Source organism: Telopea speciosissima, chromosome 6 (assembly GCF_018873765.1).
Source record: "Telopea speciosissima isolate NSW1024214 ecotype Mountain lineage chromosome 6, Tspe_v1, whole genome shotgun sequence".
In the NCBI taxonomy this organism is placed as follows: Eukaryota; Viridiplantae; Streptophyta; class Magnoliopsida; order Proteales; family Proteaceae; genus Telopea; species Telopea speciosissima.
Window position 1 is genome coordinate 42122363 of NC_057921.1, and position 24898 is coordinate 42147260.

General features: G+C 40.0%; 1 protein-coding gene across 1 annotated transcript; it reads right to left on the bottom strand.

The window, feature by feature from the left end:
• Window positions 1-483: 483 nt before the first annotated feature.
• On the bottom strand, window positions 484-24648 carry LOC122664730 (50S ribosomal protein L15, chloroplastic). Its single transcript, XM_043860690.1, has 4 exons — window positions 24491-24648; window positions 24049-24412; window positions 17492-17643; window positions 484-897 (listed from the first exon to the last, which is right to left on the bottom strand). Exons 1-4 carry the CDS (start codon window positions 24566-24568, stop codon window positions 655-657), a joined length of 837 nt encoding a protein of 278 aa, XP_043716625.1. The 5' UTR covers window positions 24569-24648; the 3' UTR covers window positions 484-654.
• Between the last annotated feature and the right edge of the window lie 250 nt (window positions 24649-24898).

Below are 24898 nucleotides of genomic sequence, written 5' to 3' on the forward strand. Positions count from 1 at the left end.
ATGTGTGTTAGAGACACATTATAGAAGAAGAATCCGTACACCGTGTATTGGGTTGCTTTGACTTAAGGAGAAAATGACTAGATCAGCATGAAAACCAACAGAAACAGTAAAACCAGATCATCAAAGTTGTCAAATCAGTTGGGTTTGGCTGACAAAATATTTGATTATAATAGGACTGAAGCCTAATACTATACTGGTCAATCCAATGATGCTCTTGGAAGTTGGAATAGGTTCCTTGTAGGGCATGGTTTTAGGTATCAGTATCGGCAGTATCGGTGGTATTGAAACAGGGGAGGGTAAAATGGTCAAATAAATTTTAGTATTGGTCTGATCCGACCTGATATGGCCGATCCATATTTGGTCGGCTAAGAACGATACACGTACTGATACCGTGAACTAAATTCCTGCGGTAGGGTGTAGTATGGGTCAGGTATTGGCAACAATGTTCGTTCCTGTTTCAGCAAGTGACTATTGTACAGGCTAGAAACAAATTCCATATTGGATTTAATTAAACAACTTTGTGAGAATGAATCAGATACATGATACAAGAACTTAAGAGCTGAACAAGGAGAAAAAAGAAGAACTACAGGTATCCGCTGATTAGGTTAGGCCTCACCTAATTTTAGAGAGAGGGTTTTTGACATGAATTGAGCCTCAAGCGGAAGGTGCATCACTTGAAGCAGGGGCTGGATCAGCTCCACCCGCAGCAGCTCTTTTTCTGGCAAAGTATTCTTCAGCACGAGCAAGGTTTTTAGCAACCGATGGTTTAACCCACTTCTTTCGGCCAGGCAGCAGTGTCAGAGAACAACCAGCAGCTTGAAGCTTCTCTTTTGCTGATTCTGATAAGGCACGAGCCTTTATGTTCAGCTTCACCGACAATTCTCCCTCTCCTAGAATCTGCAACAAGGAACATCAGTTTGAGAGAGAGAGAGAGATTAATGTGCCAACATCTGTCAACCATTGTTGACATTTTGTCATCTCCACTTGCCATTTGGTGAAATGCAGAGACAAGCATGGGTCCCTGTAATAGGGAATGATCCATCTCACCAAAAAACAAAAAAAAAAAAAAAAAAAAGAGGCGTGCCCAGTGCACAAGGCTCCCGCCACTGCGGGGTCTGGGGCCGGTCATACTGTACGCAGCCTTACTCCTACTTTGGCAAAGAGGCTGTTTCCAGACTCGAACCCGTGCTCTCATGATCACAATGGAGCAACCTTTACCTCATGGTCACAATAGAACGACCCATCTCATCATACCATATAAATACACAATATATAATGAGTGTGCATATGTATGTATGTACATGCATGCATCAACATAGAAATGGATCCCAGGGCTGCTACTGTTCCAGTTTCCTAGATGAAATGCCAATGATTATTTTCATATGAAATGCAACATTAAGTGGTTTAGGTGCAACAATGAGATGCTCTGCTCGTCATTCTGATCTCTGACGGTGTGGGCCTACTAGGATCTATCAAATACACGAATAAGATTCCAGCAATCACATCTACAGACAACCCTTGAGAGAAGAGCTGATAACCCTGACGGAACTGCTAAGGCTACTCCAATGAAGTGGGAGGCCCACGGAGAACCTTAGTTGCCCACAATCACTAATAGTTCTGCTTCCATATAGCCAAGAGAGATGTGACCTGAAGAATCCAAGTGTTAAAGAGACTTTATCACAAAGGCAAAATGAAATGCTACAGCTTCACCAATGAGGGGAGAGGTCCAATTGAAGGGTTTGAAGTGTCAGTGGTCCCACCGATTAGGACCCCATTTCCATCTGCCAGAATACAGCTTACTCTGTTTTCCAGAGAGCCAAGACCTACAGAGTTCAGGCACTCCAATAAAGTACCAGTCCCAACTACAACTAGATTTGCAGAACAGGATCACCAAACAACAGGACATAGGAGAATTTATAACTGTTAACAGGAATAAAACTACAGCTGAATGCTTTAGATGTCTAAGGCAGACCCCAAGCAATATACTTATAATGAATAGAAAATATTACATGGACAGAATTGTCCCTATCAAAGCTGACATGGCTGTATATATCATAAAAGAAGTAAAAAGTCTAGAATACATGTTAGAACCGCTTCCTCTAAAAGGCCGACCTTGTAGGAAATGGAGGAAACAATATGTATATCATACAGGAGCTCGGCGGACTATCCAAAGGGGGACACTGGTGGATCAATAATTTTTTAACACTTGCCCGCTCCCAGGGGGATTCGATACCGTGACCCCTGCCTGCTCTGATACCATGTTAACAGAAATAAAACTAGAGCTGAATGCTTAGATGTCTAAGGCAGACCCCAAGCAATATATTTATAATGAATAGAAAATATTACATGGACAGAATTGTCCTTATCAAAGCCGACATGGCTGTACATATCATAGAAGAAGTAAAAAGTCCAGAATACCCCCACGGTATTCTAGCCCATACAATCCAACAATAACTATAAATAGAATGATCAGATTGACATGAATACTCGGGAAGAGTACGGCTCTCAGTTATTAGAACTTATCTACAAAATATCTCAGCATACATAGCTGCTGATCAAGGACTTGAATTCTAGCTATTCAAACTCAGCAACATAAACCAGAAATCCAGACATCAATTACTCAAGTTTAAAATTCAAATTTGAGACAGAATAACTGATATTCTGGAAGTTACAAACACAGCAAGCTAATTGGAAACTTGACAGAAAACAGAGGTTAGAAGTGATAGAATCAAGCAGGAATCCACCTAACCTGTGAAGAGAATCAACTCTTCCACCGAGGAATTCACCCTAGTATTACTGGAAATCCATCCAAACATACCATGAATCCACAGAAAAATCTTGAAGAAAACTATAATAATACAACCACAACAACATCATAGCCTTATCCCAACTTACTGAGGTCAGCTACATGGATACTAGAAGGAGTAAAAGAATAATAAAAAAGAGAAAGAGGGGGGGTTGGGGGGGGGGGGGGGGAGGGGGCATATACAACATCAACACAAACTCTAGGGCATCGACCATAGCTATGTACTGCTTCTTACAACCCGACATTTAGGGCTCGAAATGGACTGTAAAACATCACATCAACATAGTCTAACTACATGGGGTCAACCGCATGGATCCTTGTTCTCCAATCAGCTCTATTTGAGGTCATGCTAGGAACAAGGCCTAAGCTAAGCATATCTTTCTTCACCAATTCTCCTATAGTTATCTTAGGCCTGTCCCTGGTTCTCTTGGTTCCCTCAATAAGGATTATGTCACTCCTCCGAACTGGGGCATCTGGAGGTCTTCATTGAACATGACCATACCACCTCAAACTACTCTCTCTAAGTGACATAATGGGGTTAGGCCATAGCCCAGAACATAATGGGGTAATCTAGGTCACCTAAGGTTTAAGGTAGAAAAATTGAAAACAAGATCAAAGAAGGTAGTGTTGGAAATGTATCCATAAAATCCATAAATAAATTGTTTACTTATGATTATGATTGCATGATTGACATTAACGGGCTATGGTTGCCTAGAGGTTTTCTCCTTAAATCTTTTCATGTCTAGGGACATGCACATTCTATTCATATGGTTATCACATTGTGAGTGCTCATGAATGTTGATTCAGGGACACAATGTGAGTATACATATTGTGTGTACACTGAATTTGATCACATGAAAATCTTGAATGGAATATTGACAGTTGTTTGAGGACATGATTCTCATTGGTAATTTTCAATTGGTCACTAGACCTTAAGAGGTACTTATCATTGTAGACAGACATTATGGGCTTTGGTGTACCAACGGTGGATGTCCCTTGGACTATATATCGGTGCGTTGAATTCATGGTGTTTGACAATGGACAAAAGAGATGCTCAACAAGGAATCCACTCCCATTTTGGGTGAATATCAAGAGAGAGTATCTGGACATGATTGGATGAAAATCCGGATCCGGTAGCAGTGTCACATTTTGTAAAATGTTTATAAAGTTTTTCTAAAATATTAATATGTATTAATATTTAGGGAAAAAGAACGCTAACCGGTCGTGTCCAAGGCGTGGGCACTGCGCCTAGACACAGCTGGACGTGAAATGACCACCCAGCCCCTGCCATGAGGCCTGGAATTTCTACCTTAGAATGGGGGCTGGGCGGTCGTTCCACGCCCAGCTGTGTCTAGGCGCAGTGTCCACGCCTTGGACAAGACCGGTTAGCGTTCTTTATCCCTAATATTTATTTCCAAAATGTTTCCACCCAATTGGAAGTTCAGATTCTTTGTATGACATTCCAACAAACCTGGGTCGTGACAATTATTATTTCCATGCCTAAAGGTTTGTCATGTGTTATTGTTAAGTGGAGAGACCAAGTCGATACTAGACTACAACTTTGGGAGGAATAAGAGTTATATCTACACATGATGTACTTATTGGTAAATGCTTTTAATTGGGAATTGTCAGCATTATCCGATAGGCATTGGATTTTCCCAATGAGATCATACCTTTTCCTAGTGTCAGTGGCGGAGGATTGTACGTATAGCAACATTATTGCATATAAGAGAGATATATTAATTGATTACTTGAAATATATATATATATATTGATGGAATTTTGGGGAATCAAACTTGTGTCAATGAGACACAGGTCCTCTCAATTTATAATATTATGATGGGAACACGATTACAATAATACACTTGGGGCAATACTAATAAAACCCTACTGAACTATTATACCCTTGTACCCATATTACAACATTCCCCCTCAAGTTGGTGCATAAATATCAACCATACCCAACTTGCTAACAATAGAAACAAAGGTTTTACAAGGTAATCCCTTAGTAAGAACATCGACCAACTGATTCCCTGAGGAAACAAAGGAAATACAAACAAGTCCCTGTTCAAGTTTTTCCTTGATGAAGTAACGCTCAATCTCCACATGCTTGGTGCAGTCATGTTGAACAGGCTGATTGCAGATTTACTATCACAGTAGAGCCGTATAGGTAGTTCAGGTGAGATTCCAAGGTCCTGAAGTAACCCTTTCAACCAAAGTAACTCACAAATGCCATGGGCCATGGCCCTAAACTCCGCTTCGCACTAGAACGAGCCACAACTGATTGCTTCATGCTCCTCCAAGTAACAAGATTTCCACCAACATAGGTGCAGTACCTTGAAGTAGATCTCCTATCATTAGGACAATCTGCCCAATCGGCATCAGTATAAGACTCAATTCGAAAATGATTGTGGGATGAAATGAGAACACCTTTTCCAGGAGCAGCCTTCAAATAGTGCAAAATCCGATACACAACATCTAAATGAGAAGAATGAGGATCATGCATATATTGACTCACCATACTCCCAACAAACACAATGTCTGGACGAGTATGAGACAATTAAATGAGTCTACCAACAAGTCTCTGATAGCTGGCCTTGTCCACAGGTTCTCCTTTCTTGCTTCTAAGATGAGAATTGGGTTCTACAGGGGTATCAACAGGCTTGCAGCCTAACTATCCTGTATCTGTCAACAGATCAATGGTGTATTTTCTTTGGGAGAGAGAGATACCCTTTACAGAATAAGCAACTTCAATACCTAGGAAATATCTCAATTTCCCTAGGTCTTTGATTTCAAATTCCTTGCCCAAGAATTGCTTTAAAGAGGAGATTTCTTCACGATTGCTCCCTGTGATGACTGTCATCAACATAAACTATCAAGATAGTGACTTTAACATTTCTAATGCTTATTTAAGTTGTTTAGCTATTAATTGAATGTTTTTCTTGCCTTCTATTACTAAATTATGTGTAGAGTAGGGAATTTTAAAGTGATACATCAAACTGTTTAACAATGTTACAAGTTACAACTATCATCACATAAACTGAGTTTGAATCAAGTATTCAGTCCCCAGTAGTGCCACATAGTCTTCCCATGACATAGTGTTGCTGCACTGTTGCATATAGTGCTCCACAACAAGCATATAAGAGTTGTCATCAACATATGTCAAGTCCCCTATCCTAGGGTATAGCTGTTTCCATGAGGCGTGAGATCCACTGCTACTGTCATTTGAAAAATCCTTCAAATTTGACATGAATCTTGAAGATGTGTAGCTGAATCCTTCAAATGTGCAGCTGAATCAACTCTCCCACAGGTTACAACTTGAAATCCAGAGGTAAAATGAGTCACAACCTTCAAATGGGGAAGAAAATAGATTTTGGATAGAACTCGATCGAGAAATATTGAGTTCTGTTGAGTTAGATGATTTTTAAAGAAGTAGATGGGTCGAGATCTAGGTCGACCCGAGATCTCAAGTTACCCGAGATCTCGACCGAGAAAATGTAATTTGAGAACTCGTATACCAACTCGACTCGTCCTCCCAAAAAAAAGAGATCTCGCGAGTTCTCGAACTATGGTTTAGCTATTAATTGAATGTTTTGCTTGCTTTCTATTACTAAATTATGTGTAGAGTAGGGAATTTTATTACGTCGTCGCCTACCAACTTAAGGTCCGAAGTAAAACTCCTATTTGGACTTTGTTTTTGAAAAATCTGATAATGTCATTGTGTTTAAATGGCCCAAAATAGGCTAAATACCAAGTTTCAGATCCAAACTAGGTCTAAAACCCATCAAGTTGAGGTTTCGAGTTGAAAAAAAAAATGCACCAACTAGACCGAGATGTCCAGATCTCAGTTTTTCCCAGGGTCGAGTTGGGGTTGAGTTCCGTGTTTTAGTACCTTGTTGGTAACTTAGTGTTCTGATCTGTTACATGGTATCAAAGCACAACCATTAGGTTGTATGTGACTTGCAGTTCTGGTTTGAGTATCTTCTAAAGCTTATTTTCCTTCAACGAGTGCAGCACCCTATGGTGCATATTGCTATGGATTAAACCCTAGATGAAGTTTTCAATTGAAAACTAGGGTTCTACTACTACTGCTTACCAGAAGTGCGAGATCAATTGGAGAACAAGTTGAAGCTGCTGTTTGTTTTTTTGAAGATTACTTCTACTTCTAATTCAGATCCAATCAGTGGATCAATACTACTTTTGACGACTGCAGATTCAACCTATTTATTCTTCGAAGTTTCTCTCTTCTACTTCCTGCGGTACCCTATTGAGGGTTTGATATCAGGTGATTTTTCTCCAATTGATCCAATAAATTGGTGGTATTTGGTTCCCTTCTTCAGGTACAGCTTTCGATTCCTCCCCTCTAATGATATTTTGCTGAGTTTGGGTGTCTCAAACCCTAACTCTGCCGATTGACTTCCTGCTACTATTTTGGAGTTTTCAAACCCTAACTCTGCCATTACAGCTGCTACTTTTGGGTTTTCAAACCCTAACCCTGCCGGTTGCGTTACTGTTACTACTTTTGGGTTTTTAAACCCTAATCTGGTTCTATTCAAGAATCGATTGACTTACTACTGCTGTTGCTACTTAGCTTTGATCAGTTATCATTATGGCCGACCCTAAACCACCAACAGACAATGTCCAAGTTTAGATCACTACTATAAAAATCTCCGGAGTTTCAAACTATCTTTTATGGGCCCAGGCTGTGCACGCATACATTCATGCCAAAGGAAAAATAAAATACATTACGGATGATCCTCCTACTGCTGATCCAAAGGATCCTACCTCAGTCACAGCTCATGATGAGTGGATGCGTAAGAACTCTATTACTAATATATGACTATGGAACAGTATTGAGCCTGCATTGCATCCAATGTGATGTTTCACACCCTTGCCAAGGATGTCCGGAATGATTTGCGTGAAAGTTTTTCTCAAGAAAAGAATATCTCCCGCATGTATGATCTCTATGAGAAGCTTTTCACTTTCCAACAGGGAGATAAATCTCTGAATGAATACTTTGCCAGTTATAAGGGCATGGTTGAAGAACTTCAGATACATCAGCCACTCGCTACCAACTTGGATCAATTAAAAACAACAACGAGCTGAGTTTTATGTTGCTAAATTTCTAGCAAGGGAGAAAGTTTCTCTCATATCAATCGTCTGTCTAATTCATCTAATCTGAACTGCTACCAAAGACAGCTCAGCTTTTGTTGCTAGTCGTGGTCGAGGACGTGGTTGTGGCCAATCCAAGGACCGTGGCACTAGTGGAAGAGGTACCAGTTATTAATCCTTTGACAAATTTTCCCACCAATGCTCTTATTGTGGCAAACAGAATCATATTGTGGATACCTATTGGGGTAAACATGGAAAACCTGAATGGGCAAATGAACTAGCCAATACAGCCATGACTGACACTCCGACTGAGAAACCTATCAATGATATGACTCAAAGTTCTACATCGGATACTTCATCCACTGTGTCACTTGATGATTACAACCAGCTAGTCAAACACCTTCAACAACTTGAAGCTACATCTGCCGCCACCTTAGCATATAAAGGTAACTCAGTTTTTTATCCTTCTTCTACCTCCTGGCTTATTGATTCTGGTGCTTCATGTCATATGACTGGTAAGTCAAGCCTGTTTTCTTCAATGAATCAAGCTCAAACCTCCTCTAATGTTATCCTTCTTGATGGGTTATCTACTCAGGTAACTGGTCATGGAACTGTTTCCCCAACATCTTCCATGACCTTCTTCTCTCTAGTTCTTCATGTGTTCCTAAATTACCTCTAACCCTTTTATCTGTCAGTCAACTTACTAAATCTCTTAATTTTTCTGTGACCTTTTATCCCTCTTAATGTGTTTTTCAGGACCTTGAGACAAAGAAGATGATTGGTGGAGGGCTTAAGCGTAATGGTATGTATTACTTGGATGGCGCGGGACCTTCTACTGCAGCTACATCTACTATCATACCCTCTACCATGCAATGGCATTACGACTTGGTCACCCGTCTCTACCTAAACTTCAGTTAATGGTTCCTAGTTGCAAGTCTACCTCTCGTCTAGAATGTAAAGCCTGCGAACTGGGCAAACATCGTCGTGCCTCCTTTCCTACTCATATTACACCTAAAAGTTCTTCGTTGTTTCTTTAGTGCATACTAAAATTTGGGGTCCATGTCGCATCCGTAATAGAATAGACTTTCTTATTTTGTTAGTTTTATGGACAATTATTCTCGTTCCACTTAGGTTTACCTGTTGAAAGACCGGACTCAATTTCTTACTGTATTCAAAAACAATTATCAGGAAATAAAAACTCAATTTGACAAGTCAATTAAAAATTTTCATTCTGATAATGCTCTTGAGTACACTCAAACTGAGATTTTTGATTTTTGACTCACTCATGGTATTATTTACCAAACTAGTTGCTCAATGCTCGAATACTCCACAACAAAATGGGATGGTCGAACGCAAAAAAAAGACACTTACTGGAGGTGGCTCGGTCTCTTATGCTCCACATGAATGTCCCCAACGATTTTGGTGTGATGAGGTCCTCATTGTTTGTTACCTTGTTAATCATATGCCGTCATTTGTTTTAAATAATAAAATCCCTTTTTCTATTGTTTATTCTGATCGTTCTTTGTTTGCTTCCCCACCACGTGTTTTTAGTTGTGTATGTTTTGTCCACATACTTTACCCTGTCGTTGATAAATTGTCTCCTCGGTCTATTAAATGTATTTTGCTTGGCTACTCTAGGACCCAGAAAGGGTATAAATGTTTTGTTCTCATTTCTGATAAAAAGTTTCTTAGTGCTGACCTCACATTTTTTGAAAATACTCCTTATTTTTCTTCTTCTCGTATACCAGCTACTGTGAACAATGAAGACCTTCTAGGTCCTCCCTACCTGGGAGGCTGAGACCATACCCATCCCATACCCTCAATCGGTTTAGGTCTATCACCATCACCGCCGTCAACCAGCTATCTTTTCCTCCTTTCCTACTTGTATTACACCTAGAAGTTCTTCATTGTTTTCTTTAGTGCATTTTGACATTTGGGGTTCCGTGTCGCATCCGTAATAGATTAGGACTTTCTTATTTTTTTAGTTTTGTGGACGATTACTATCGTTCCACTAAGGTTTACTTGTTGAAAGACCGGACTCAATTTCTTATTGTATTCAAAAAAATTTATCAGGAAATAAAAACTGATTTTGACAAGTCAATTAAAATTTTTCTTTATGGTATTCTCTATGATCGTGCACAAAACACCATCAAGGTGAGACAAAGAGAGTGTATGTTTATGATGTCGCCTCGTGCGTTGATAGATATGCCTCATCGACAACACATTCCTCCTCCTCCTCCAGCTATGAGTAAGTTTATCCTCTCCACTCATGGAGAGTTACAGACTGACCGTCTTCCTTGAGATACATTCCGCCTTAGTGTTGACATTACCATAAGGGTATTTTGGGTCCGCGACCTAACTCAACGGAGTCGAGTTCTTTTCAGAGTGGAAGAGCTGAGGCAATTACACCCAGGGTTAGATAGGGATATTTAAGGTATTTTCTTTTATGGGTTATTTTGTAAGTTGAATCTTATTTTTTGAAACAAAACTGAAGCTAAAAATAATCTGCAGCCAGAGAACTAGAAGAAGAAAGCAAAGAAGAAAGAAGAACCGAGAGAAGGAGAACAAGGAAAAACCGAGAGAAAAGAAGGCTTCTCACGATTTAGTTGAATTAACTAAATCGTGAGAGACAGATTTATTTATAACATAACTTAAGTGAATTACAATATGAAGTACCCAAAATACCCTTAAGACATAAAGCTAATTTAGAACTAACTAGAAAGCACAATAAGAGACATAAACAACCCCAAACACCTAAACACGATAAACTCCTAAACATGATAATCTTAACACTCCCCCTCAAGCTGGAGCATAGACATCACCAAGATCCAGCTTGGAACAGCCATTTGCAAACTGTGGTCGAAACAAAGCTTTGGTAAACATATCGCCGAGCTGAAACTGGGATCAAACAAAAGGGGTAGTAATCAACTTCTTCAGAACAACATCACGAACAAAATGACAGTCAACTTCAATGTGCTTAGTTCGTTCATGAAACACAGGGTTGTTGGCAATGTAGATAGCAGCCTGATTATCACAGTCAAGGTTCAAAATCTCGCGATATTTCGCCAAATTTCGTATATCTCGAGCTGTCCGAGATACAATACCAATCCGAAATGGAAAAATACCATATTTCGACGATATCTCGTGAGATATCGACGAAATATCGTGGACTCACGATATATCGCGAGATATTGAAAAAGTCATTAAAAGTGTCACGTGCAATATTTCGGAAATTTCGGTCATCTCGTTTCGGAAATTTGGGAAATCTCGGTAATTTCGGTAATCTCGTTTCAAAAATTTCGGAAATCTCGGTCATTTTGGCATTTTACACCCACAGAAAAATACCATATTTCGACCAAATATCTCGGAAATTTCGGTAAGACCGAAACACCGAAACGAAACGAGATTTAGTACCATGAATCACAGTATATCTCCATGGGCTGATTACTGGAATAACCAAGCTCATGAGCAAAGGAACGAACCCACATCAATTCAGCAGCTGTGTGAGCCATAGCTCTGTACTCGGCCTCTGCACTGGAACGAGCAACAGTAGTTTGTTTCTTGCTCTTCCAAGTAACCAAGTTACCACCAATGAAGGTACAATAACCTGTAGTAGACCTACGATCACCATCAGAACCAGCCCAATCGGCATCAGAAAATCCAACAATGCTAGTGTGTCCATGACGGCGATAGATAAGCCCCTTGCCAGGAGCATCCCTAAGATAACGTAAAATACGACAACCAGCCTCCCAATGAACTTGCTTAGGCGTCTACATGAACTGACTGATAACACCCACAACAAAAGAAATATCAGGACGAGTAACTGTAAGATAGATAAGTTTACCGACCAGGCATCGATACTGGTGTGGATCACCAAAGTCTGTGTCATCAAAAGCACCAAACTTGACATGAGGATCCATAGGAGTATCAATAGGTTTACAACCCATCATACATGTCTCATCAAGTAAATCAAGAACATACTTCCGTTGGGATAAGCTTAGACCACGAGAACTGCGAACAACCTCGATGCCAAGAAAGTACCTGAGGTTACCCAAATCCTTAATCTGAAAATTGCCAAGTAGATATGTCTTCACCTGTGCAATCCCAGAAGCCATTACCAGTAATAATAATATCATCAACATATACGGCTAAGATGGCCACATTAGACCCCTGTCGTCTAACAAAGATAGAGTGATCAGAGTAGCACTTAGAAAATCCACAACCAGCAACAACACTGCTAAATTTATCAAACCAGGCACGGGGGGACTGTTTCAGTCCATAAATTGCCTTGTGAAGGCGACAAACTCGGACACTATCCTCCCCCTGAGCAACATAACCAGGAGGTTGCTCCATATACACCTCCTCCTGCAGGTCACCATATAAGAAAGCATTCTTCACATCCATCTGGAAAAGAGGCCAGTCAAGGTTAACGGCCAAAGAAAGCAAGATACGAACGGAATTCAGCTTCGCAACAGGAGAGAAGGTTTCAAAATAATCGACCCCATAGGTCTGGGTAAACCCCTTGGCAACCAAACGGGCCTTGTGGCGCTCCACAGTACCATCGGGATTGTACTTCACCGTATACACCCAACGACACTTAACAAGATCCTTACCAGGTGGGAGATCAACCAAAGACCAAGTCTTACGAGAGATGAGAGCCTCCATCTCCACATCCATAGCATTTTTCCACTCAGGGTGAGACAAAGCAATGGTATAAGAAGTAGGAATAAAAGTAGAATGTAATGCAGTAGCAAAAGCACGATAATGAAGAGGAAGATGAGAAACAGACACATAGTTGGCCAGAGGATAAAGAGGACGGTTAGTGCAAGCACGAGTACCTTTTCTCTGAGCAATAGGGAGATCATCAACGTTAACAGTGGGATCTACAGGCAAAGAATCAGCTGGTAGCGGTAGAGGTGTGGCCGTAATAGATTGAACTGGGGGCAGCCGCTACTGTTGGTGACGACGCACATAAACCTGTACAGGCGGGGCAGCTATCGGCAAGGGAAGAGGGGCAGGGGCAGCAACCCGATCAACGGCATTAAGAGGAACATCAACGGAGGGACCAGCAAAATACGGGGAACTCTCGAAAAAGGCAACATCAGCAGAAATAAACTGTTGGCGAGTAACAGGGTCAAAGCAACGATACCCCTTCTGGGTACAAGAATATCCAAGAAATAAACACTTAACAGCCCAAGGAGATAACTTATCAAGCCCTGGGCGAAGCACATGAACAAAACACTGACAACCAAAAACATGAGGAAGAGAGAAAACAGCCCGATCAGGAAAAGCTAGTTTGAAAGGAATTTGATTATTGAGGACAGACGAAGGCATACGATTAATAAGGAAACATGCTGTCAACACCGCATCTGCCCAATAGAGTTTGGGAACATGCATATGAAACATCAAAGAACGAGTAACATCTAACAAATAGCGATTTTTGCGCTCTACCACACCATTTTGTTGGGGTGTGTAAGAGCAACTAGTTTGGTGAAGAATACCATTGTCAGAACAAAAATGAGAGACCTCACGCTGAATTAATTCAAGTGCATTGTCAGTACGCAAAGTTTTTAAAGAAACACCAAAATGAACTCGAATTTCATTATAAAACTGTTTGAAGACAGAGACAAATTCAGATCAATCCTTCAAGAGGTACAGCCATGTCATACGAGAATGATCATCAATAAAACTAACAAAATATGAAAACCCTAACCGACTTTTGACCCTACAAGGACCCCAAATATCCGAATGAACTAACTGAAATAAAGAAGTACTCCTAGACTCTGGACTCAAAGGAAAAACAGTACGATGATGCTTGCCAAGCTCACAAGCTTCACACTCGATACGGGAGACAGACTTGCAACTGGGAACAAGGTGTTGCAGCTTAGATAGAGAAGGATGTCCTAGCCGATAGTGCCAATGTAAAGGAGATACGCCAAGAGAAGTAGCAACCGCTACAGTGGATGTAGTTCCCAGATCAAAGTAATAGAGGCCTCCCTTCTCATACCCGTTACCAATCTTCGTCTTTGTTGCAAGATCCTGAAAGACACAATAAGAAGGGTGAAAAGTTATGGAACAATTCAAATTTTTAGTTAATTGACTAACAGACAAGAGATTAAGAGGAACCTTGGGAACATAAAGAACATTAGCTAAAGATATGTTAGAAGACAGAGCAACTTTCCCATGACCAGTGACTGGCATAGAGGATCCATCTGCAATAGAAATCCGAGATGACATAGAAGTCTATGTGGAAGATGAAAACAAAGTAGGCTTACCAGTCATGTGAGAGGATGCTCCTGAGTCAATGACCCACGAAGAGGATGAGGATGCGAAACAAGCAGTAGTACCTGAGTGGGCAAGGACAGCTGTAGATGTAGAAGAAGAAGCCTCAAGTTGCTGGACTCGTTGTAAGAGTTGAGAGACTAAATCATTAGAAGAGGTACCACCATCAGTAGAGGATCTCGGGGCAGGGTCGGAAGAGTGCACAGAATCAGTCCCTCCATCAGATATGGCAGCGTTTGCAAATTGCTGACGGGCCCACTGTGGTTTGCCATGTTTGAGCCAACACTTATCAACAGTATGATTAGACCGATTACAATGAGTGCACCATCAAGAACTAGTATCAACAGAACCAGAACCAGCAGTGTTAGATGTAACCCCACGACCTCCAGAACCAGTGGCACGACCACGCCCAAAAGTAGAACCACGACCGCGAGAAGAAGTACCACCACAACCACGGCCACGCCCTCCAGTAGAAGTAAAAAGGGCAGAATTATCTTTGTTGGTAGGAGCTGAATCAGACTTCACCACAGGGGATCTTCTCTCCAGCCAACAATTGACTTTTGACGGATTGAAGATCAGAATCTAGCCCAGAGAGAAATTTAGCAACCAAAAATTCAGATCGTTGGGACTTAATTACAGCAACATCAGTAGAGATAGGCTGGTATACATTGAGTTCTTCCCACATCCCCTTCAATGAACTGTAATACTCACCAAGGGATTTTCCATCTTGTTTAAAAGAAAAGAATTTCTCATAGACATCATAAATTCGGGACAGATTTGTATCTTGAGAGTAGCTCTCTTTAAGTTCGTTCCAAACACCCTTGGCAGTTTTATGAAACATAACATTGGAAGCAATGGAGGGTTCCATGCTATTCCAAAGCCAGCAAAGAAGGGTTGCATTCTCAGCCTTCCAATCATCATATTTGTCATCAGTGGAATCCACGGGTTCCATCATAAGATATTTCATCTTCCGGCGAGCAGTGACATAGACCTCAAAGGCTTGAGACCAAAGTAGATAATTAGAAGCACCATTCAGCTTCACACTGGTAATCTGAATATTAAAGTTGTCGGTAGAAGACTTAGCATCAGCCATTAGGGAAATAAAAAAAGGTGCAAACTCCAATGTCAATAACAGCCCAAAAGAAAGAAATCTCTGATCAGGGTAAAACCGATAGCCTTGAAGAATAGGGCAGAACAGCCCAATACAGAAGTATAGTCTTTGATAAATATAACCAGCAATAGTGATGTATAATCACTAGAAGTCCAGCCACAAGAATGAAGAACAGACCCCAGAAGAAAAACAAATCGATTTCCACAGGGATTTGGAATATAGATTGTCAGGGTTTTAGGGGCAAGCAAATAACCAATCTTCAAGGACTTCGAACAGCAGCAGGAACATACACAATCAGTTGCAGCATAGCAGGAGACTCGAGTCCTTCATGAATATAAGACTAGAATTCAGATCAACATAGGCAGCATAGGTTGCTGTAAACCACGATAAACAAAGGGGTGAAAAAGAACCTTCAAAACAGCAGCAGCAAGATGAATCTCGTGGATCAGAATTTATTGCTCTGATACCATGAAACAAAACTGAAGCTAAAAATAATCTGCAGCCAGAGAACTAGAAGAAGAAAGCAAAGAAGAACCGAGAGAAGGAGAAGAAGGAAAAACCGAGAGAAAAGAAGGCTTCTCACTATTTAGTTGAATTAACTAAATCGTGAGAGACAGATTTATTTATAACATAACTTAAGTGAATTACAATATGAAGTACCCAAAATACCCTTAAGACATAAAGCTAATTTAGAACTAACTAGAAAGCACAATAAGAGACATAAACAACCCCAAACACCTAAACACGATAAACTCCTAAACACGATAATCTTAACATTTTTCATATAGGAGTTAGCAATTGACAATAGTGTAGATTTAGTTTTAAAAACTGAATAAGAATTCTTGTTTGCTTTGGTATTCTATCTTTTAGAGAGTATATATGTAAGTAATCCCATCGATATGGAGAAGATTATTGATGATCGAATAAAATTTGAGCTTTGTTTACCTTTCATGGCTGTGGAGCTGCACTTATATCTTTTTCCTCCTTCACTGCGAATTTAAGTTTCTTTCTCCTGTTCTCCATCTTCGTCCCCTCTAGGATACTATTCTTCTCCCCGTTCCTTATTGATATAGGATGCTTGATTTGACCGGTGGCAACAAGGGACCCACACAGAACAAATTTGCAGCAACTTTACCCTATAAATTCATAATGGTCCTACTGGTATAGAATGCCTGATTTGACTGGGAAAAAGGTTGTTTTGACACAATCGAAAGTGCAGAAAGGATTACGAGAATGTAACAGACACAGTTTAATCTCCCCCCCCCCCCCAACAAAAAAAAAGTAAGCAGATCTAATTTGAGCTATTGATCCACTGAGTAGCATATGATTTTCCTTGTCTTTCCATTCCTTTTTCTTTGCTGGGAAGAGGTGAGACGCAACATATGACCATAAAACTCAATTGCTTTTAGAGAGCAGCACAGGAAAAAAATATTCATATACAAAATAAAATTGGGGGTAAAGTAACAAAAATTGGTGGTGGGTTGTACTGTGCTTATAACCTGCCCGTTAGAGGGAGTCAGACACATTGTGAAATTTCTATAACTTCATCAGCATTCCTCTTTCTCTCTTGCAAGTGGACATTAATTTCCCATAAAAGTTCAATCTTTTTTTTCTAGAGTATTCAACTGTCTTTTTCACCATGTTTTAGTATGTTATTCACTAACAAAGAGGATATTGCATTTGGACCATGGGTGAAGTAATTATGCACTCCACTTTCATCCTATGTAACAAAGGCATTACATCTAAAAAGTTGCAGCTGAATACAAATTTTGCTATTTTTAGTTTTACACTAATCTTACTCTGATCAAGTATTAACAGCAATATACTTTTTGATGGATATCAAATTTGCAGGAAACATGTATAAACCCCCTCCAAGCCCCCCCCCCCCGAAAAAAGAAGCTAAACAGATGTTTATGATGTTAATTTACACTTATTAAAGCTATTTAAAATGTAAATCAGTATATCGTATCAATGTCTGGAAGTATCAGATTATATAGTTCTTTTAAAATAAAACTAACTGTTTAGCAGTACCAGATTTTGTCAGGATCTTTACCTGTGTCTAACTGTCTAAGACATTCAAGTCTGTGGTTAAGCATATGATCAGAACAAAGCAGTTCCATTTAGTAGATCTAAAGGTGACATAAATGATGCATCTGGATATGAAAAGCTAGCAGTGTTACCTTTAGCGGGAGCCTTCTTTCTCTTCCTGATGGGTTGATTATGCGCTTCTTTTTCAAGGACTCTAGTGAAACTTCATCCCCTTCTTGAAAACCAGCAGCTTCTATATCTTTTAAGTTCACGGGGACAAACTTTGGCAGCCCCGCATGCATGCCTTTGTGAGAGGAAGCAAATATCAGCAAAATGTATTTTTAACAGAAGTAAACAAAAGAAACAAATGCATCTTTTTCTTCTTCTTCTTCTTTTTTTTTCTGGGGGGGAGGGTGTGTGGGGTGCTTTGTCAGTAATATTAGTTTACATTTATAATGGAACAGAAACACATCCTGAGTCTTTACATCTACTCAAAAAGAGACTCAAAACAATATGTATATCTCATGCACCAAAAAGTCATGGACCTTCACAATATGAATCAATTTTTGTCCACATCATATAAGCATTTACATATGCAGAAGACCTTTATTTATTTTTTGGATACTATGGGAGATCTGTCTCACTTAGATAACCAAGAAATTTTATTCGTAGAGGGTTCAGAGTACAAGAACAACAATACATAATAAACAACAATGACAACAGAAGCTGAAACCAAACAAATCTTCAAAAGAGGCCTACGGGAAGGAGGGGTAGAGGCCCAAATACAGTGTAACTCTATTTATCACCACCCTTGCCAGCTCATCGGCAAGGGTTTTGGCTGCCCTCAACCACCAATCAAATGAAAAGTCACGGAGGGAACAGAAAGATCTAGCTTTCCTGATGAGCTAGACTAATACCATCGGCAAATAGAGCTTCCTTGCATTTGTCATTGAATAACTCATGCTTCCTTCCCTTCCATATTGAACAAGCTACTACGCAGCAAGACTCCTAAGCACCCTCCTCAGGCCATGGTCATCTAACTTTCAGCACATATCATAAGACCATTTGAGACCATTAATGATCTGATGATGATCTCCTCTCTTTGCAAGATAGTCCACATGACTCAGGGGATACCAAACACAAATAGTTTATGACATCCGCTCTAACATACATACGATTTCATCCACCTAAGGCTCCACTAATAAGATGATTGAAGTGCATATTTTAACTCAGGCTGTCTTCCATAATGAGACCTTGGGTGGAAAAATAGATTCCCAGCACCTCAAGAGACCACTCAGGGAGTCTGGAGGGAATAAAACGAAAGTACCTATGAATCTGAATCACGGATACCAAATGAAACAAGTGGCTAACAATCTCCTATCTTTGGTATATATAAATGCAATCACTATCAGCCTAGAGCCCAATCATGAGATGATTTAAACTCAGGGTTAAAGTAATTGGAACCGAGGTCTAAATGATTCCGATTCAGGCAGAATCATCCTGAATCGCCTGCTTCTCCCCCATTTGATCCACTTTATGGGATCGGCTCCAGAACTAGTCAGCTAAAAATGAAACAAAAAATCTCTAAGGTCCTCTACTGGTAATGCCTATGGTAGATATGGTGGAAAAGAGGAAGCCAAAGACGAGAGGGAGAAAAAGCTGATATGCGGGCAAGATTTTCCAGCTTGAAGATTAATTAAAATTAGAAGTACCTTAAATCAGGCCACTGATTGTTCATCTGCTGCAGGTGCTGGTCGTTGGGATCATGGAAAAGCAGGATCACGGTAGGATCATCCATAGTGAAGTCGAACACCTCCTTCCAGTCCCTCACATTCTTGGTGTGCTCAGTATCGTAGTAACCCAATGCATTCACCTCGTCTCTCTTCACCTTGCACTTCTCTTCCAGCGGCAAACCAAAGAACTCCTTCGTTGCCGTCTCAACCCCCGACGTACATCGAACGGCATGCCATGGTTGATCACCTAGAAAAACCCCCGACCTTGGATGCACTCCCTATCTCCTCCACCAGATCCGATATGACCTGTGGATGGTATTTGCAATATCCCTCCAAAGAGTGAAAGCTTAAGAGGGAGAGGTCAATCAGTGGGATGATTCCGACCTCCACCCTCATGAGCTTAGGCCGGCGCTTGATGGCTTGGAGCCTTGGATGAAAGTTGGATCAACTTCATCCATCTCTTACCACATATCATCTACGTTGGAAGCTCAAGAATGAGTCTCTCTCTTTCATGCATTCTTAAGTAGGCACAAACAGATTTATGGTTGAGATCTATAACCCCTGGCCCAGCCCTTTGCAACTCCCCACCCCTCATCCCTGCAACTACCCGCCCTCTTCCGACCATACATCCACTCTGCAATCCCCCTCCCTCTCCTTCAGTTCTCTAAGAAGGTTCTCCATCATTTTTTTTAAATTGCTGGACATGCCACATGTCCAGCATGCATATGAGCGGAATCAGGTCGGATCGGCGTATTTCCTGTCGAATCCAATCCGATTATTGACCCAATCCAATATCTCACGTTCGAATTTGGCAGGAATTGGAAAATTGGATCCAGCCGATTCCGATCTAATTCGCCCAGAATCAGATTGCCGATTCCAATTCTTAGAACCATGTTTAAACCTCATATTTCACTAAAGGTAGTCTTTCACAAAGAGACCTTGGATGGAAAGATAAATTTCCCAATACATGCCAGAGGTAAGCACTCCACCACATAGTGTGTCATATTCCCTTTCTCTAGAAAAACTCTCTTCAAGGCAAACAAAGAAACCAACCATCACACTCACATCCCAATCATTGGTATCCCAACACTACTATAACCACAATACCTAGCATTAATCATGAGTTTCAACATATGCCAAACCTTGTTTCCGACACATCTAAAGGGAGACCCCAGAAATCGTAGCACATTCAAACAGAATGTATTTTCTAGTCATTGTGCAGAACTAGCTAGTTTTGAAAAAAAATAAAATTAAGGTTTTCCCTTATGTGTGGCTCTTTTTACAGAATTTGAATCACCTAATCATCTTCTGCTGTATAGAGTTTTTACAAGAAGCTTCATAAAAAATCTTGCCCCTTTTGGGAGTTTAATAGGTTACAGGGACATGTGGAAATCCACCTTTTCTTGAAGCTGAAATCCCATGGGGGCAGGGAAATTTGCTGTTTGGTGGTGTGCATGAAAGGGAAGTAGCAACAGAGTTTTTGACAACAAATCAGACAGGGTTGAAGAGGTGGACAGGAAGGTGAGATGGGATATAGTCCAACAAGTCTCGGTCAGTCTTTGTTTAAAGGGATGCAATGTAAGTAGTAGATTGTTTTCGGGTTGGGATGTGTTTTGATAATGGAGAACAGCTTAGATGAAGGCAGGGTAAATAGCATAGTTTTCTCGGTGGCAGCCCACTCCCGGAAGTTGTGCCTTTTTCATTTTTTCTGCATTTCAATAAAATTAACATTTCATAAAAGAAAAAATATGCATTAACCACCCCATTACAAACTTAGAAAATCCTAGTAACTATAGGAAAACTTCATGCTCGAAGAACCCTTAAATTCTTTAGGATTAACCATTTCATTTGCCGAATCAAATTGAATGCATGCAGCTGAACTATAAAGCAGCTTACTACTTGATAATGGTAAATCATTTGATCTTATTGCAGATTGTCTGATCGTCCGAGGGCATCTTCTAGCTGCTTCTAAGGTAGATTATGTCATTAGACATATTCTTCCCACTCAATGTGATTGGATTGTCTATCAAGGTTTTAAAAGATGAGAGAATGAGGTCCACTAACAGTACAGGGTTTAAGCAACATGGTCCCACATTTCCAATGTATAGAAAAAACAATTGTTGAACTTTGACTAAACAAGCTTTTTACTTTAATGAAAATAAGTAAAAAACAGATAATTGAGTTTATTCATAAAGAAAAAGTATTAATCACAACCAAATAATCCCCAAGTCAGTACTTAAGTTCCCAGATATATCAAACAATCTTTTGTCACTGTTCCAACTAAGACACTACTGATAGGCCTTTAGCCCTTACAATCCTCCTTCAAAAATAAACACAACAATGTTGTGCTTAAGCTGTTATATGCCCTTATCCCATTAGGATCCTCCGTGCTAGTGAGTGCAACAAAGCTACACCTTAAGCTCTCATTCTTACAGATAGAAAGGTTTTTACGTTCATTTTTGCTTTAGATAAGCCAATACTTATAGGCCTTCATCCCCTTGGGATCCTCCTTGCTAGTGAGCACAAGGTTATACTTAAGCTCTCGTTCTTACAAAGAGAAAAGTTTTACAGTTTTACCATCACCTAGCATACTTCAAATCTTCACCATCACTGTTCACTAATCCCTCCATAAGATTCTTGATGAGGTTCTAAATCACCTATACTTGACATAAGAAAGAAAATTAATTCATAACAGGACAGGACTTGTAAATTCCTAATCCAACCTGAACTACAATACATAAAAATAATCAAAATAGGAAAAGGAACTGAAAACAGAACTCTACTTAAATATAATTCCATAGTTGACTAGGAATAGGATTCCCAGTGAGACTAGGAATTCTGAAATTCCTAAAATAGCAAGATATTCTTCTTCTTCTGGCATTTCTATTATTGCCTAGATACTGCATTGATTCTCCCTGGCTTGGAAAAACTCACCCACAAGTTCTATAGTGGTGTAAAATGAACAACGCAGGAGTAGCATGCGTCTTCAGTCTAAAATAAAATTCTGGTAGCACACAGATGATACAAAGAAAATCCACAACCCTAGGAACCTAATTAGGTGGAATCATGAACACTATGAATTTCTCAACTAGTACAACATCTTGAATATTCACAGCTTCACATGAAGTGTTCTTGAAGTCTTCCTTAACCACGACCTTATCTACTATCACTGCTGCAACCTTATCTTTACTATCTTTTTTATGTTCTCCAATGTTGTCTTCCATGGCCGAATTTTGCGTATTGAACCTCTTCCTTAAAATCTTCAAGCATGGTCTCATCTTTGTCACCACAGGCTTCTTTGATTTCTTCATCTTTATCTTCAACTGTAAGCTCTAGCTCTTGAAGTAAAGAAAAATCTTTGCCTTGCAAAGAATATGATTTTCACCTTGAATCATTAATGCCTCTACAATCACTGTCTCCTCTTCGCCTTCACAAGCCAATCCTTTGCCGGCTCATCTAAAATGGTAGGCTCTTTCTCTTTAACTATTTCCTCCATTTCTTCTTTGAGGTGCAAGGTTGAGCTCAACCCGTGCTTTAACATTATCCGCTTCATGGATTCCCCAACATCATTTAGCACAACCAGTCAATTGCAAACGAACAAATATAAGCTTCCTCCACTCTGACAAGTCGTACCAGCCAAAATATTCCTCCACCAATGAAGGAATAGCCATGGATCCATCCGTCTGTCCAGCAAGTAAGAAACTTCTGGCTTCACCATCTTTGTAGTATTGTCAGTCCTCCTGTAATAGGTGTTGTTTTCAGATACAACCCTTTTTGCAGCCTAGTACAACCATATTGTGAGACAATTGTCTGACTGTTTCAGCCAACTGTTGGATAGAATCTTGAAGGCTGACCTTATCATGTTTCCTTGAATCATTGTTGGTCATGGCTCTTATGCCAATTGATGGGATTCTAAATCACCTAGGACCTTATATAATGAAAGGAAATCAATTCATAACAAAGCTGGACTTATAGATTCCTAATCCAGACTTAACTAGGACAAATAAAAATAATCAACTTCCCAGTCACTCACTCAAATATTGACAACTTTCCACCACATTTGCTGACTTTCTTTGGAAAAATAAAAATATATAAAGTAGAAAACATATCTGTATAAAGGATGCAATTATTTCGCCATAAAATTTTTACGGGATTTGTTGAAAATCAATAGAAAATTATAAAAGAATTAGAAAGAAGGAAAATGATTTTACTGCATGCAATACAAAAAAGTTGGGAAACAATTTCCATTTCAAAATTCAGGATGTTGTTTTCTCGAAATAGTGATTGTATCTTGATTATTGGTACTCTTGGCACCCATGGAGGACTCCACCACCATCATATGGACTGGTCACCGGCATAAAAAATGCCTAATGACAGAAAAATACAAAATAAAATTTATAAATAATATTTATTTCCCATAAAAACGGTGAAACAAACAAAGCCAAAGGAAGAAAGGAGAACAAATCATATGAGGGATGACCTACCCACTTATACTATTTCTCTTATAGGATGTAATCTCTCTGGAATGAATGTTCCGTTATGAATTCTTGTTAACCTACAATTAAGAAAGAGCAAGACACATAGCAACTCAAGCCTAATTTATTAAGAGCATGCCTGACCCTCTTTGCCACCTTTGTCACACTACCAACAACCTCTGGGGCAAGAGGGTGGAACCACTTGTCTGAGAAAAAATTTTCTTTGAATGTGAAGATGATACATTCAATTATACAGCCATAAACATAAGTACTAAAGTATGTTCGTTTAAGTGACAATTGATAAGAGTTGAACCTAAGGAACCTTTTCCAGTAGCCCACAGCATCTGCATTATCTCGAACTTCTCCAATTCCAAGAATCAAACCCAAAGGATTCAAACATCCCAAATTTCACTAATAGTTTTTTCAACTAACTCTTTTCTTTTCTGGATAAAGAATTCATAAAAAGAACAAAAATCAAAGCCCACCAAGACAAGAATATACCTCCAGCAATGCCTCTGAGTTTTGGGATACGCCGGTAAAGGGGCATCTGTCCACCCTCAAAACCTTTGCGAACACCAGGGCCAGACCTCGATTTCTGACCTCTCATCCCGAACCCACAACTACCCCCTTGACCTGCAGCATGACCCCTCCCTTTCCTCTTATCCTTCTTTCTCGAGCCGGGCTGTGGCCCAAGATTGTCCAGCCGAAAACGAACATCAGAAGCTACTTCAGTAGCCGCAGCAGATGAAGAAGAAGAAGAAGCCCGGGTGAGAACTACTACTGATCTTCTTTCCCTCCTCTTTATTAGTTGAAATTTGAGTGTTTGAATCTGAGATGAGCTTGTTTTAAGGCTACTTAGATTACCCTGTAAAGAACAACAACAGTAGAATTTTTAAGCTGGGGATTGGAAAATCGAAGAGTTCGGAATAAATGGTATTCTTACCTTGAATGGTGAAGAGAAGTGAGGGAGGATAGAAACTCTGGCTGGTGAAGGCAACGAAAGGGACAGAAGAGCAGCCATTGGAGAACTGGAGTTGAGCAAGCACTGCTCTCCGAAATGGATAGGGAGGTTGTTCAGGGGCACTTTTAACGTTATCGGACACTCGTTATTCCATTTTCACCTCCCAACATCCAAATTCCAAACACTATCTAATCCTAAACAAATAGATACAAGAAAGATCTTAAACCCTGTGAACCGGGGAAGCACAGGCCGGGCCATGGTTTAAAGAATCGGCCTATTCCCAACGGAATCAGCTGACTCCAATTTTGATTAAAACAAAATAAGTCTTTATTTGTTTGAGCTTATCATGAATGACTCAACCAGAAGCATGCAAAGGAAGGTCCCATGGTG

Excerpts from the sequence above, each read along its gene's own strand:
- LOC122664730 (XM_043860690.1), bottom strand. The coding sequence starts at position 24,568 with ATGGCTGCTCTTCTGTCCCTTTCGTTGCCTTCACCAGCCAGAGTTTCT. Across the intron at positions 17,644-24,048 it reads ACTCAGAGGCATTGCTGGAG|GCATGCATGCGGGGCTGCCA; the intron begins GTATATTCTTGT and ends CCTCTCACAAAG. Across the intron at positions 898-17,491 it reads AAAGAAGGCTCCCGCTAAAG|ATTCTAGGAGAGGGAGAATT; the intron begins GTAACACTGCTA and ends TCCTTGTTGCAG.